Source organism: Onychostoma macrolepis, chromosome 02 (assembly GCF_012432095.1).
Source record: "Onychostoma macrolepis isolate SWU-2019 chromosome 02, ASM1243209v1, whole genome shotgun sequence".
NCBI lineage: Eukaryota > Metazoa > Chordata > Actinopteri > Cypriniformes > Cyprinidae > Onychostoma > Onychostoma macrolepis.
Window position 1 is genome coordinate 35,310,157 of NC_081156.1, and position 15,838 is coordinate 35,325,994.

Sequence of the window (15,838 nt, forward strand, 5' to 3'; positions counted from 1 at the left end):
AGTTCTTAGAATTCAGAAGTGGAGATGGATTCTATCATATCTTTCTTTTAGGGGGAGATGTTTGGTTATCTAGCAGCTTCAATGTTATGGCATAAATTTACTGTATTAGATCCTCCTAAAGAATTACGTTCTAGAGTTCAAAAAGCATTTGTTAATTTTTTTGGGATGGCCGCCATTGGCTTCCTCCAGGTATCCTTTATCTTCCTGTAGCAGAGGGAGGCCAAGGACTAATACATTTGGAATCTAAAGTCTTGGCAATGAGGCTACAATCTTTACAAAAACTTTTATATAGTTCAGATCCAGTGCCTTTGGTTGTGTTTGGATTAATTGTGGAGGGTTTGGTCTTGATAAACAGTTGTTCTTAATGCAGAAGACCTTTTTGGAGAAAGTGCATTCTTTACCTTTCAGTTTTTATTTAGGAGTGTTTAAATCTTGGAATTGCTTTAAATTATTGATACATGAAGATGAACATTGTGGTGTTTCAGAACCAATTTTTTTTTTTTGAATCCCCTTTTTCAGTTATCAGCTAATGTGTCATCATCTTTAGTCACAACATTTTTGAATGCTGGGTTAACAAAAGTCATGGACTTGATTGATTTAAAGAATGGCCAATGGAGAACTGTACATGCAATTGCGGATCAAGTTGGGATAAATCCAGTAAGAATTGTGGAGGGATTAGTCAGGAATCTTAAGGCGTCTTTCCCTCAGACTTTCTTTTCCTTCATTAATAATATTCTTTTGAATGGTGTTATTTCTCAGACTTTTCCTGAGTTCAAGGTAGTTCTTAAAGATTGGGAATCTGATGATAACAGTCTGCTGAAAATTGCTGAAAGGTTATGGTGCTTTGGTGTTTCATTGTATTGGGAAAAAAATGTTATACCAAATTTGTGTAAAATCTGTACATTTGGGACAGTTGAAACAAAGACTCTTGGTTTTCTATTTCAGATGAGGTTTATCCATCATGGAGGTTATTGTACAAGTCTCCTATCTCTAAGAGATGTGGGGATATCCAGTGGAGGATACTACATTGTATTATAGCCTCAAACTCTTTTGTGTCTAAGAATAATGAGACCGTTTTACCAACATGTCCAACGCTCTTGACAGTGTTTTTCACATGTTTTGTGAGTGTCTTAGACTTAACTCATTATTTGAAATATTGGAGAAAATTATCGTAAGATTAGGTTTTACATTTACCAAAAGTCTATTTATTCTGGGTTGCAGATATAAGAGGTCTTGGCAGCAACAGTGTACACTTGCCAATTTTTTTAATGGGACGAGCTAAACTTGTTATTTTAAAGTCTCATCAGTGTAAAAATTCTGGTGAAGATGTAAGTTTAGTAACTCTGTTTAAGTCTTTAGCGGAGTCAAGTGGTGATTGAATATACCTATTATCAACACACTAATAATGTCCTCTATTTTGAATGGAAATGGGGTGTTGGGGGGGGGGGCTTTGGTGACTGTGTGTGATTCAGGAAATTTGGTTTTTAATTGGTAATGTTTAGGAATTTTATGTTTGGTTAGGTTTTTGTTTTTAAGTTTGTAATGTTTGTCTAATTAAAGTGTTTTTAGAAGTCTCCTCCTCCATCCGTCTTTCCTCCAGTCGTCCCATGTTCTCCAGCTCCTTCTGCAGAGACGCTGTGAACCATCTCAGTCTTTCTGAAATCGGTCACACGTTCTGATCTTCCTTCTTTATATCCGTCTCAATCTGATCAATCCTGCGTTGAATGCGTTTCCTTCTTCGTTCAGTTTCTTGCCTGTCTTCATTCATGTCAGAAATAAACACACGCCAACGAACGTCATCCATTTTTTCTGACCTGCCTCTTGATATTCCTCGCTCTTTCAGCCGTATCAGCTTCTCTTTTCTCTTCTATTATCTTCTGGGCTTCCTGCATTACCTGTTTAACTTCAATGGTGAAGTGACGATTCTCATTCTTGACCAGAAGCTCGTCCACTTTCTGCAGGAGTCGACTCACTTGTTCTCGGTTTGTAGGGTTTGTGTTGTCAAAGGCCACGAAAAGCCTCCCAAATCTCTTCACGAGATCTTGAACGTTTGCATTTTGTTTTGAAACAAACTCTTCAATGGATTCTCCTCTGAGTCTGTCGGCGTGTGAGAAGATCAGAATGCTGTGATTGCTGATGTCCTCATTAAACATCTCCAGAATCATTTGTACGGTGCGCTGCTGCTCCTCTGTATATCGTTCTATCGGTATGACGAGTAGAAACACATGAGGACCAGGAGAACACAAGGCCAGGCAACGCTGTATTTCTTTAAGTGTTTGATCTGAGTCATTAAAATCAGGTGTGTCTACAAGAACAAACTTTCGTCCTTCCACCGTTCCACATTCTCTCCTGCACTCTTTAGTGACTGAACTCGTGCTCAATTCATCATTAAAGCATCTGTTTCCCAGGATTGTGTTTCCCGTTGCACTTTTCCCCGCACCGGTTTTTCCCAGCAGAACCAGTCTCAGTTCATTCAGAGCTGGAGAGGGTGAACGAACAGTTTGAGCAGGTCTTTCATTACTGTCATCTGAGCTTCTGTTTGACCTTTGCCTCAACGCATCTATGATTGAACGAGCGTACAATCATTATTGGGTTCACTGGGTTTATAAAGTACATACAATTACAGTATAACACAAAACACACTTTATATGATGGGCAGGACTTACAGCAACGAAACTGGCCATGCACGCACGTACGCAACCTCCGTTGCTCGCAAAATGTTCCTTGACCGTATAAAATGACAAATATAAATGCATTTGTATTTATTTATAAACATATTTAATGCAAGACATGCACATTAGAGTTTATTTATAACGTTAATTACGTGTTTTGTCCTTTGAGCCTAACACATCAACTAAAGGGACGCTAGAGAGCCTGTTTCAGAAATGAACTGACGTCACTGATTATGTGCATAAAGTTGATCACTGATTATTTACATATGACGTAAATGTGAAGGTCTGTTAAATGCATTTCTTTATTCATTTACAGCTTCACTGTGTTTTTACGGTCGCAATAAAATCAAGTCCCATAAAACAAAACAAGGTTTACATTAAGTAATATCTTCATTGAATGATAGAAAAAAAGTTCTGAGAATGGTCTGGACAAGAGAAGGAAGGTACATTTTGCTATTTATGGACAAGAATCAATATGTGATGTCATGGAAATTTTTTGTAAGGAAGGAAATGTTTGGATGGTAAACACCATTATCCACAAAGCATACAACTGGTTAATGTCTCAAAAAGATTACAGTAGGACAATTACAGTAACACAATGTCATTGCAAGAAAACTGTTGGTACAACATTGTTTTTTTATTGCATTGAAGCAGATCACACGGAAACATCTATAAAACACAAAGCTTGAAGTGCAATTTCAACATTCAGGTCAATAAAATAAATGTTTTTTGGGGAAAGTGCTGGTGAAAGTCAGTAAAACAGCGATTCAGATCTTAAAACTGACACATAAAACACCAAAATACTCCATCGTTAGTGCAATTTAAACAACTTAAATACATAAATACAGTAATCTTTAAGTTCAGTACCTCAGTGAAATCAGTAACATTATTCTTTTAAAAAATATATTCTTTTTTTTTATACATATATATTCAAAAACAAAAATCCAAATTTTCTTCATGACTGGACATATTTTATGTATTATTTCTAGTGCTGTCAAATGATTAATCATGATTAATCGCATCCAAAATAAAAGTTTTTGTTTACATAATATATGTATGTGTACTGTGTATATTTATTATGCATATATAAATACACACACATTCAGTATATATTTTGAAAATATTTACATGTATATACATTTATATATTTGTATTATATATAAATATATTTAATATATAAACGTAGCATATTTTTCTTAAATATATACATGCATGTGTACACAGTACACACTCAAAAACTTTTATTTTGGATGTGATTAATCGCAATTAATCTTTTGACAACACTAATTATTTCCCACTTCTTTAACTTAAGTTTTAAATAAATCACGTTTAAGATGTTTGAACACAATAAATAAATATTAAAACAGTGATATCATACTAACTTTAGCAATGACAGGAGCAGCTGTCAATGACTGTTTCAAATCTCTCCATTCATTGTTCAGGTTTGTTTGATGGAAAAATGTTCCCTAACATTAACTTCATCCCTGGAATGTAAACATTGTAAAGAAAAAATATATGACTATATGACTAGAATTCATGATGTTAGCGAGCGTCTGGTGGTCTGCGTGCGTGTGGACGGTCTGCGGTCAGTGATTTAGTGTTTGGTTGTTTGGCAGCTCCATGCGGGAGACCATGGTGGAGACGAGTTTCTCCATCTGCTGCGCTCTCAGCTCGCCCGTCTGCAGAACCTCCTCGTGATTGGCTTTCTTCTCGCTGTCGTAGTCCATCACCGCCTGATTGGTGATCAGAGACAGAGCCACGACCTTCATCCCGCAGTGGCGCGCCACGATCACCTCGTGAACCGTGCTCATGCCTCAAAACACACACACACAGATCATATAAATACACTCGCTTCCCGCTGACATTCAAACATCATAGTGCTTGTGACATGCTCCTCCTTCACTGTCACTCAAAGACATGATCTGGCTTCAAAATAAGCTTCAAATCAACTGCAAAAACTGCATATTCAAATCAACATGACAACAAATTTTAATACATTTTCAATTTTGTTACACTATCCAAAGGATCAAGACAAAATACACAACAAATACAACTTTCCCACCTGAAAAATAAAATAATAATAATAATAATGAATAATGTATTATTTTTTAAATTCCATTATTAAATTTAAATTATTTTTGTTTGGTTTTTTTAGTTATATTTTTGGTCTTTTATTAGATAGGATGGTAGACAGCACACAAGAGGAGACGGGATCAGCAAAGGACCTCGAGCCGACAGGGTTTAACCTCTAAACATACTTTTGCACAATTTTATTCATTTCAGGCTGTTTTTGGCACTGAATAAACATTAACATGCTCCAGGAGGGGTTGCAGAATACTGATCACGCCAGTGGAAGAGTAGTGGGGTTTTTTTGGTTGTTATTTTAATGAATTCTGTTTCTCTAGAATAATGTGCACTGATAAATCAGTCAGAATAGATCAGAATCATCAGAATGTTTTTAACTCACCCACGGCGTCGGCTCCAAGAAAGCGCAGCATTTTGCATTCGGCGACGGTCTCGAAGGACGGGCCGCCCAACACACTGTACACACCTTCCTGCATAAAGCCAGAGTAATCCAACTCCGCCGCGACCGCATGAGCCAGCTGCTGCAGACCGCGGTCATACGCATCCGACATGCACGGGAAACGCACGCCAAACCTGAGCAAAACCCACATTCACACCATCAAACTTCATCATTTAGGTGGAACTACAGCTGATGATTTCTCTCAATCAGTCAGTTTTTTATACATTCATAACATTATACAGTAATTTTGTCTAGTTCTTTTGTTATTTTTATGATGTTTTTTATTATATATATATATATATATATATATTCAATTATTTTAGTTAATTGATTTCAGTTTTCATTTATGTTTTTTAAGTTCCAGTCTTTCATCTAATATTTATATTTTATTATTAGCTCTTTTTTTCAATTACTAGTTTTAGTTAACAAATATTAGGTTACATGTTTTAGTCATTTTGTTGTGTGCTTTTTTGTAATTTTTCAAAAACAAAATTATTCTATATAGCTAATTAATTAATTTTTATTCTATTAAAGTTTTAATTTGAGAAATTTTGTGCTTTTATCATTGTATTATTTAAAAAAGAGAAAAAAAACACTCTATATAGCTTTAATTTAATTTTATTTCAGTTTTAATTTGAGTAATTTTGTACCTTATGTGCTTGTGTCAATTTATTTATTTAATTATTCTATATAGCTTTAATTATTCTTTACTTCAGTTTAAATTGCAATAATTTTGTACCTTTTGTCAATTTATTCTTTTTTTTTTAATATATATTTTTAAGATTTTCTATATAGCTTGTTTTTCAGATTTGTTATATGCTTTTTTGACATTTTATTATTTTTATGTATTCTATATAAGTTTAATACATTTTTATTTGTTTTAATTAGTAATCTTGCTATGTGATTTTGTCTTTATTATTATTATTATTTTTTAAATATATTTCTATATAGCTTTAATTAATTGTATCTCTGTTTTAGTCAAGTCAAGTCACCTTTATTTATATAGCGCTTTTAACAATACAGATTGTGTCAAAGCACTTAACAGTATCAAATTGGAGGATAGAGTGTCAGTAATGTATAATGATAAGATTAAACACTCAATTTTCAGTTAAAGGCATTTCATTATTGAATTCAGAGATGTCATTGTCTAGCTCAGTTTAGTTTAAATAGTATCTGTGCAATCAAATCAACGATAATCGCTAGAAATTAAGTGTGTTTTAGTCATTTTAGTACTTCAACATATTATTTGAGTTTGTTGCCAGGGCAACAGTTTTTAAGTTTAGGTCTTTCATCTAATATTTACATGTTATTTCAGCTTCATTTCAATGACCAGTACTGTTTTTAGTTAACAATAACCTCTCTGCTCCTAATCAAACATGCACGGCTGGCGCGTCTCTGCTATTATTTAAGTAGTTAAGAATCTCAAAAGTCTCACCTCTCGTCGTTTGCTCCCACTAGCGGGTTGTTTCCAGCGAATCCGGGAATATTGATGTGGTCTTTGATGACCATGATGTCTCCCACGGTGAAGTCCGGGTTGAGTCCGCCGGCGGCGTTGGTCAGGATGACCGTCTCCACTCCCATCAGCTTAAACACACGGATCGGCATGGTGGTCTGCCCAAACCAGATCAGCACAACATCATCAGGATTCACATCTCATCTCAAAACCAACAGAAATATGTCATGCGCAAACTAGCATATGTAGGATATTTAGGAGTTTTTGCACTCTGACATTATTCTCAGAGAAGCAGAACTAGAGACATGATTGTGTAACTCTGAGAACATTTCACACGTGTAAAGTTTACTTTGTATTAATAAAGAGACTGTAAAAACGCCACTGATATTTACATTCAGCAAACACTGTTTGAGGACCGATAGAGTGCAGGAGTTAATGAAAGAACAACAGTTCCTTTTTTTAAATGTTTTTTTTAAACTTTCCTGTTTTTTTTAAATGTTACTACTTGTTACAGAAGGTTTAAAGAATGTTAGAAAGTAACGTTCTCATAATGTTTGTAAAATGATACAATGTAATGTTCCAATTATGCTTTCTATAAGGTTTGCATCAAGGCTATTATAATTAACTAAAACAAAATCTAAAACCATAAAAAAGTTTTGAAATAATGACATAAAATGAAATATGAAAAACATAAACTTATTTAATTTCAGCTAGTTGCCATGGCAATATTTCTATAGTTTAGATGTAGTTTAACATGATGTTCTAAAACTAAAACTGAAATTAAAAATTACTGAATATTATATAGACATATTTAAAAGAAAACTAATGAGAAAAATAAAAATAAAATAACATAAACATATTTTAATTCAGCTAGTTGTCAAGGCAAAATTTCTCATTTTCTTTTAGTTAACTTGATGTTCTAAAATAAATAAAACTGAAACAAAATAAATGAAAACTATATAGACATATTTAAAAAAAAACTCAAACAGAAATGATTAATTTAAATAAATAAATAAAAATAAAAAATGTACTAAATTACTAAAATATTAACTAAAATTTAAATGAAAACAGAAAATGAAAAAAAAAAAAACTAATTCAAAATATTAATAAAATCTAAATGTCAATGATGCTTAAAAAAACATGCATAACCAAGATAAAACATTTTAAAGAACTAGATGTTTCAGATGAACAATCAGATTTAATGTTTTCATAACTTAATGGGCACATCAGCAGAACGTTAGAACACATTTAGTTAGCTGGGTCTATCTGAGATGAACTGTTAGTGTGTTAATCACCTTCTGAATGGAGTATCCTTCATACAGATGAAACCTGCCCTGCATGCAAACACACGGCTTTCCTTTGAGTGTGCCGAACACCAGCCTTCCAGCGTGACCATGAACTACAGAAAACACGGTTAGGAGTCGGTCTGGAGACGAGCACAGCACCATCAAGCGTTACAGAACACGGTCTGAACTCACCGGTGCTCTGAGGGAAGTTAGGGATGTCACTGTACTTGATGACCAGCTGATCTTTCAGCATCTCTGCCAGACCTCCGAGACCGGAGCCGCACACGACCCCCAGCAGGGGACGCACTGGAGCCTGAGCCAGCAGCCAATCAGCTGTGGTCTTACACTCCTCATAACTGTACCTGGAGGAGAGCAGAAAGAGAGGTTTTCAGTCTTCATTTAATCTCATTCAGTATCATTAGAAGCAAAATGTGTCAAATAATTCTTCTGGATCAGGGTTGTTATAATTAATTCAAACAAATAACACTAAAAAACATCACTGTTACTTGAAATAAATATTAACTGAAATAAAATACTTTAAAAAAAAACCTTAAACTTGTTTTATTTCAACTAGTTGCCAAATCAACATTTTTCATTTGCATTTAGTTTAACTAAAATAACTAAAAAACTGAAATAAATACTACAAAATTACTATATAGACATCCAAAAAAATAAATAACAGAAACTTTAACTTAAATAAAAAATGAGGAAAATATAAAAATAAAATTATATATATATATATATATATAATTTTATTTTTATATTTTCCTCATTTTTATTTTAGTTAAAGTTTCTGTTATTATTTTATAATTACAATGGCATCACATTTGGTTCTAAAATAAAATTGTTCTGGATAAAGTTGAGAATATTTTTTAACCCACTGACCATTTTCTTTTTTTTAGCTTAAGCTCCACTAAATAATGTTGTACGCTCAAACACAAATAGCAATGTTTTTAAATCAACCTACGAATGCCTTATACGGACTCAATGTTTGACTAAGAAAAGTAGGCCTAGCATGACTGAAGCTGGAGAGTATGTGCTGGGAGTCATTCTGTCTGCCTTCTTTCCCGTGTAATGTTTTCATAACAACAAATCATGTGTTCAGTCAGACTTCATCATCTGAGCTCAGTGTGAGGAAATAAAAACACTGGGGATAATGGAAAAATAATGGCAGGATTAGTCTGATTATGCAAATGATCCCTCTGAGCAGTTCTACTAATGATTTATTTCACACTGGAAACTCCACCAATCAGTCAGAGCTGACACTGAATCAACCTCTGATATGACTCACTTCACAGCTAGTGATTCTTGGTTCTCAGAACGTTTTGAGAACGTTATTTTAAGGTTAAAAGGGAACCAGATATTAAAGCTCTGTGTTTGAATGGAAAGTTCCCATTCTAGAAACATTTTGCTTTAGCTATTATTTCTGAATGTGTTCCATTCCATTGTATCATTTTGCAAACATTTTGAGAATGTTACTTTTGAATGTTTTCTGGACGTTCTGAAACAAGTAGTTACATTTAAAAAAAAAAAAAAACCGTTAGACGAACGAACAACTAAAAGGTTTCAGAAGAAAAACATTCCACGAACTACGTATAAAAAGTTTTGAGAACATTATTAATAAATAACGTTGAACAAACGTTCTATTAACGTTATCGGAATAGCGTTTGTTCATAACTCCTGTTAATAACGTTCTTTGTCAGCTGGATTATCACGACTTCTCTGTTGTTCGTGATAAATGAATGTAATCGATGATTGCCAGTATAATAAATATGTAGTTACAACAGTTACATATTAGCAAACAAACTGAATAAGATATTGCGAATATTTAAGAACGCGTGCACAGATGCTCTTCTCGCATCCTCAGATGGATCGCAGTGATACTTGCATCTCAACACGCGGGAAAAACCTACTTCACTTTTCATCATTCTAGATATTATATCGCATTGTATCTAGCGGTCTTCTCTGTAAAGGTGCTTGTATGAGCTTTGTTCATGGTGATGTGGCACATGGATGAAATATTACAAGCGTGTCAAACCTGTTTAATGTATTCGTTTATCTTAATGGTTAAACTCACAGAAATGCCTGCGCATAAAGTTATTCTAAAGATAAACAGCGCGCTTATTATATGAATTCTGATGTAACATCTATAGTTATAATGACGCAATAGACCACATGCGCGCGCTAGACATAATGCGCCACTTAAAATACGAAGCTAAAATGATCCACGTCACGATTACAGTGTAAACCTCCTTTAATGAAGTGTTTTAAACTCACCCTGTGGCTGAATCAGGAGACATCACGACGGGTTTCTGCCTTTCTGTAAATGAAGAATAGAATTAAACTCGCGCGGTTCAGTCTCGGGTTTTTCTGTATGTCTATAGTGTTCCGCTTAAACTCGTTTCTCTGTGTGTGTGTGTGTGTGTGTGTATGCGTGCGTGTGAATGAGAGAAATGGCCTTATATACGTTTCCTCCTCCATCCGAGACGCTCGCTCTGATTGGCTGCGCGCAGTGCTTTGTGACGTCACTCGCCGCGCCTCTGACGAACGGAAGAGTTTCAAAGGGTTTCACAGACAAGCTCTGTTAGCATGGAAATTGTGTATAAGCACAATTTTTCACCCCACAACTATTTCATATGGGATAACAAGGACATATTATTTAAAAACAAATCTTTATTCTATCATACTTGGTTCAAGGAAGGTATTCTTTTAGTAAGACAGTTAGTTCATTCCCATGGGTACTTGTTGTCAATTACCAGTTAAACCAAGAGAATTTGCTATTGTTTTTGACGCAATTCCAAAAAGTGTGGTGTTACTTTTAAAAAACCGTAACTCAGCATGGTTAATCATTGTGGACACATTTTCATTGAAAATGTTGATGTTTTAAAACAACAGTGTAGCAATAAGATTATAAGGAATGCTCTTTGTTCTGTGTCCTTACCGGCAGCAAATCTTCTTTATTTGGTAATATCTCTTAAAGCATGGAAACTGCCAAATAATTTTTGTATCAATAACAAAATTAAGGAAGTGTCCTACTTCATAGAATTTATCCTGCTAAGCATGTTTTGGAAAGATTTAAGCTTAAAGTCCGTGTAAAGTGATATTAAAATATGTGTTCTGAGTTTGTCACACAACAGAAAAATGTGTTATTAACCACCCAGCCAAATTTGAATGATAAAAAAACCCGCCGAGTAACTAAAATAAGTTATCAAAACCTTTGAAAAATAAGCAGGACTCTCTGATCTCAAACGCTGGGGGCGTGTCCACTGTCGGCGCTGAAACCACGCCCACTCGCGGGAAAGCGGCCGTCTCTCAACTGTCTCAAAATACCGCTACAGCCTGAATGGATGCTACTGATGCTACCTCTAGTAGCTTAATTGGATTTATACAGCTATACATGTTTGAGCGTGCAAGTTCGTAGACGCGCGTCAGCGCTGCAGTGAGTTGAAACCTTCTGGTCTTCAAGGCGAGCGCGGCTCATGGTTGCTTAGCAACGGCACACACCACGAGAGCGCAAGCTCCGGTGCGCTTTGACAGAAGAGAAAGCGGTACAGCTCGCGCTTCCATGCGTTTTTAGATGCGAGTTGTTAACGCTCCATGTTTTTAAATTGTATGTATTCTGCCACATATTGATGTCTCTGGGCTAAGACCCGGGTATCCATTCACCCTAGAACCGGCCCTGCCTAGAATCTGTATATCTAACATCACAGACATTCAAAAAGACAAACTAAGAACTTGATGATCTCTCAACATAGTTATTATAGTATTAGGGGCGGGGCCACGCTCGGTGGCTCCATTGCGTCATCGAGCCACCGTTTTAGCCCCGCCCAAAAATCCTGAAAACTGTTTAACGGTTTAACTCCACAATTCAGTACTACATAGTTCAGAGTCTTTGTAATGTGTTTCAGCAATACATTTCTAACATTTGTCATGTGTTTAGAAACAATTCTCCGAATTCTCTTTACACAGACTTTAATATTTCGTATTCCTGTGAATTTTGTGGTCAAGAAAAATAAACTATTTTGCATCTTTTTTTTCATTGTCTTTACTCAAGATTATTTTGGAAGGATTTGGAATTTTATATTAACAGAAAGAAATTTGTATATTTGATGTTCTTTTTATACAGAATTGTAAAGAACAACATATTATACATTTGTTTATTTTGTTAGGAAAATTCCACATACATAAAAAGAAGTGGGCTCAATGTAAACCAAATTTTGCACATTTTATAAATGACTTTAAATTATATGTAAATCTCTTGGAACAAACAAAACAAACAAAAAAAAAAAAGCACTGAAAACATGTAATGCTCTGAAAGCATTGGAATTTATGTAATTTTCTTCCTTTCCTAAAAATAAGTGTTTTTTTTTTTTGTGTTGCACTGTAATTTATTCTTTTTATTCTTTTTATTTATTTATAGTAGTTTTATTCACAAAAACAAATTTCTCACGATGTTACCTATTTGATGTCTTTCTTGCTGAGATTTTGCTTATTGTTAAATCTCTTAAACTCAATGATGACAATAAGGATAACAAGTTTCTTAAGGCTTTTGATGATATTTTTCTTACTGATTGAGATGTCATTGTTTTTTCTTCCTCCCTTTCCTTTCTTTGTGTTATTGTATTTCAATGGAGTGTTGTTTCTTGTTGTTCTTTTTTTGGTCTTGCAATAAAAAAAGAAAAGAAAAAAAGAATAGTTTCAAATGTGAAAAGTGCTTCTGTTTAATCATTTACTTACATTTTTGACCAAATTTTAGATTAATAAATGCAGTTTGCTAATAGAAAACCCTGAAGTTGGGCTGTAGGTGTATTAGAGACTCTTAAGAATAAGAAACGATTGATCATAATTTATTAATTAATAAACTGGGATGGTATGGGATAAGGGGGGTAGTATTGGACTGGGTAAAAACTTATTTAAGAGACAGAAAACAGTTTGTGAAGTTGGGGGAATATTCATCTTTGTGCTTGAGCATTGCTTGTGGCATCCCCCAGGGGTCAGTACTGGGTCCAAAGTTATTTTTGCTTTATATAAATTATATTTGTAAAGTATCAAAAATAGTAAAGTTAATTTTGTTCGCAGATGATACAAACATTTTATGTTCTGGGGGGAATTTAAAATAATTATTAGAGACTATTACTTTAGAAATGAGTAAATTAAAAAGGTGGTTTGATATAAATAAATTATCATTAAATGTTAATAAAACTAAATGTATGTTATTTGGAAATAGTAAAAAGAGTACACAAGTACAGATACAGATAGATGATGTGGACATAGAAAGGGTAAATGAAAATAAATTTCTTGGGGTGATAATAGATGATAAATTAAGTTGGAAATCACACAAAAACCATGTACATAATAAATTGTCTAGAAGTATCTCAGTACTGAATAAGGCAAAGCATGTTCTGGACCAAAAATCACTCTACATTCTTTATAGTGCATTAATATTACCATAGGTTTGGGGTAATACATATAAATGCAGATTATTATCATTATTATCTATGTTGCAAAAAAGAGCAATACGGATAATTCACAAAATTGGTTATAGAGATCATACAAATTCATTATTTTTAAAATCAAAGATATTAAAATTCATTGATTTGGTTCAAAAATTCATTCAAAAATTGTTTCTTAGAAGAGAGATATAATCTTAGGAGAGAGTGTAATTTTAAGCATCTTTATGTTCGTACAACATTAAGAAGTGTTTGTGTATGTGGAGTGAAATTGTGGAACAGACTAAGTCTAGTGCTCAAGCGATGCCCAAGTGTGACCCAGTTTAAAAAGCAGTATAAACGTATGGTTCTCAGAATGTATTTGGAGGAAGAACGGATCTGTTCATAGATAATAAATAGACACTGCGTAAAAAATATTTAAAACATACAAAAATAAAGATATTAACATTATAATGTGAACATTATGTGAAATATCAGAAATGACTAGTAAAGATGTTTTGCTACAAAATGCTTTAAGTTCAGAAATGTAGATATGATTTGGATATTATTTATTATACATTATATACATATTTGTTACATATGTGTTTTTTGATATATGGAAGTGAACTTAACACTTATTTTAATTAGCTTATTTAATTTATGTTTATATTAGTGCTGTCAAATGATTAATCGCGATTAATCGCATCCAAAATAAAAGTTTTTGTTTGCATAATATATATGTGTGTTCTGTGTATATTTATTATGTATATATAAAGACACACACATACAGCATATATTTTGAAAATATTTACATGTATTTGCATGTATATATTTATATTCTTATAAATGCTATCATATATAAACATATTTAATATATAAAAATAAAATATTTTTCTTAAATATATACATGCATGCGTTTGTATTTATATATACATAATAAATATACACAGTACACACACATATATTAGGCTATGTAAACAAAAACTTTTATTTTGGATGCGATTAATCGTTTGACAGCACTAGTTTATATTTATTCAAATTATACACGCACACACATATATATATATATATACTGTATATATATATTTATATATACTTATTAAAAACTATATATAGCAAAACAGAACAATATTTATGAAAAGATCATTAATATTTAGGAAATAAAAAAAATTTATTTGTATTTTTATTTGTAATTTTTAGATTTATTTCATTAACTCAATAAAATAAAATACTTATATAATAATAATAAAAAAAATATATATATATATATATATAGAAGTATATCAAATATATTTATATGTATTTATTTTTATTTAATTTCTATAAAGTCTGCTTACGGTGCAGGAGTGAATGCAGTGATGGATGCGACACACACAGCGCCTCCTGCAGCTCACAGTGTTCAGCAGCAGAAGCATCACTCACTCATTCTCTCTGTGTTCTCCTCCTGCATCTCTCATTGAGTTCTCATTCCTCTCACAGATTCTTTTGTGAGCTGCTGTTCTCAGGATGTTCTGTTCCAGCACTTCACAAACCCCGACATCCACTCGTGTAGAGGAAGTTTGTGCGAAGTGCCTGGATCAGAACAAAAACCCCCAAATGAAGATTAAAACTGAATGAGAGCGTGGAAGAAAAGCCCTTTAATTCAGCTTCTGCTTTCACACCAGCACTAAAGCATCAAAGCACCACTGCAATATTAGACTTTTACACAAATATCTCTAGTGCAATAATCATACTGTAGGATTTAGGATACATTATTTAGGCTGAGATAAAAAAAATTAAAAAAAATTACATATGAAAAAAATGATAAAGAGTGTTTATTGCTAGTTAAGTTAGAGCGAACATTTTTTCCTTCTTTGATTTCTTTTCAAAGTCAGTTTTGGAAAAAAAAAAAAAAACCTAAAAATAAGAGTATAAAGAGTATTAAAAAATAAACTGCCTGAATTTCAATGTTCAAAAGTTTATTTTCTTATTTTATTTCTAATTTTGGTCACATGCAATTTCAATGTGCATATTAAAAATAAAATGCTACCCAAATGTTACTGTCTTCCAAATATTAATTACAAAATAGGTTATATTTTAAATAATATAATATAATATAATATAATATAATATAATATAATATAATATAATATAATATAATATAATATAATATAATATAATATAATATAATATAATATAATATAATATATATTTGGGTTGTTATTGCAAAATGTCCATTAATTTATTAATTAACATCAAGATTTTAAGTGCTGTAACTGATTTCTATTATACTATGTTTTACAACCAGTTTTCATCTTGATCTTAATTTAACCTATTTGCTTTCACTAGATCATTTCAATATTTTAATTTTTAAAAGCGCAAATATTCAGTTAATATAAGCTCATAAACCCTGAAAAATATTATAAAAAGAGGAAATATAAAGCAAAATGCTATGTATAATAGTTTTAGGAGTTTAGCAGAACAAACACGTGCTG

General features: G+C 32.9%; 1 protein-coding gene and 1 pseudogene across 1 annotated transcript; both read right to left on the reverse strand.

The window, feature by feature from the left end:
* Positions 1-1,624: 1,624 nt before the first annotated feature.
* LOC131528836 (GTPase IMAP family member 4-like) lies at positions 1,625-3,481 on the reverse strand (annotated as a pseudogene).
* pnp5b (purine nucleoside phosphorylase 5b) lies at positions 3,289-10,380 on the reverse strand. The gene is made up of 6 exons (XM_058748125.1): positions 10,213-10,380; positions 8,128-8,297; positions 7,945-8,048; positions 6,632-6,807; positions 5,140-5,330; positions 3,289-4,485 (listed from the first exon to the last, which is right to left on the reverse strand). Exons 1-6 carry the CDS (start codon positions 10,233-10,235, stop codon positions 4,259-4,261), a joined length of 891 nt encoding a protein of 296 aa, XP_058604108.1. The 5' UTR covers positions 10,236-10,380; the 3' UTR covers positions 3,289-4,258.
* Positions 10,381-15,838: the final 5,458 nt, after the last annotated feature.

Excerpts from the sequence above, each read along its gene's own strand:
- pnp5b (XM_058748125.1), bottom strand. The coding sequence starts at position 10,235 with ATGTCTCCTGATTCAGCCACAGG. Across the intron at positions 8,049-8,127 it reads TAACTTCCCTCAGAGCACCG|TTCATGGTCACGCTGGAAGG; the intron begins GTGAGTTCAGAC and ends TGTTTTCTGTAG. Across the intron at positions 4,486-5,139 it reads TCTTGGAGCCGACGCCGTGG|GCATGAGCACGGTTCACGAG; the intron begins GTGAGTTAAAAA and ends GTGTGTTTTGAG.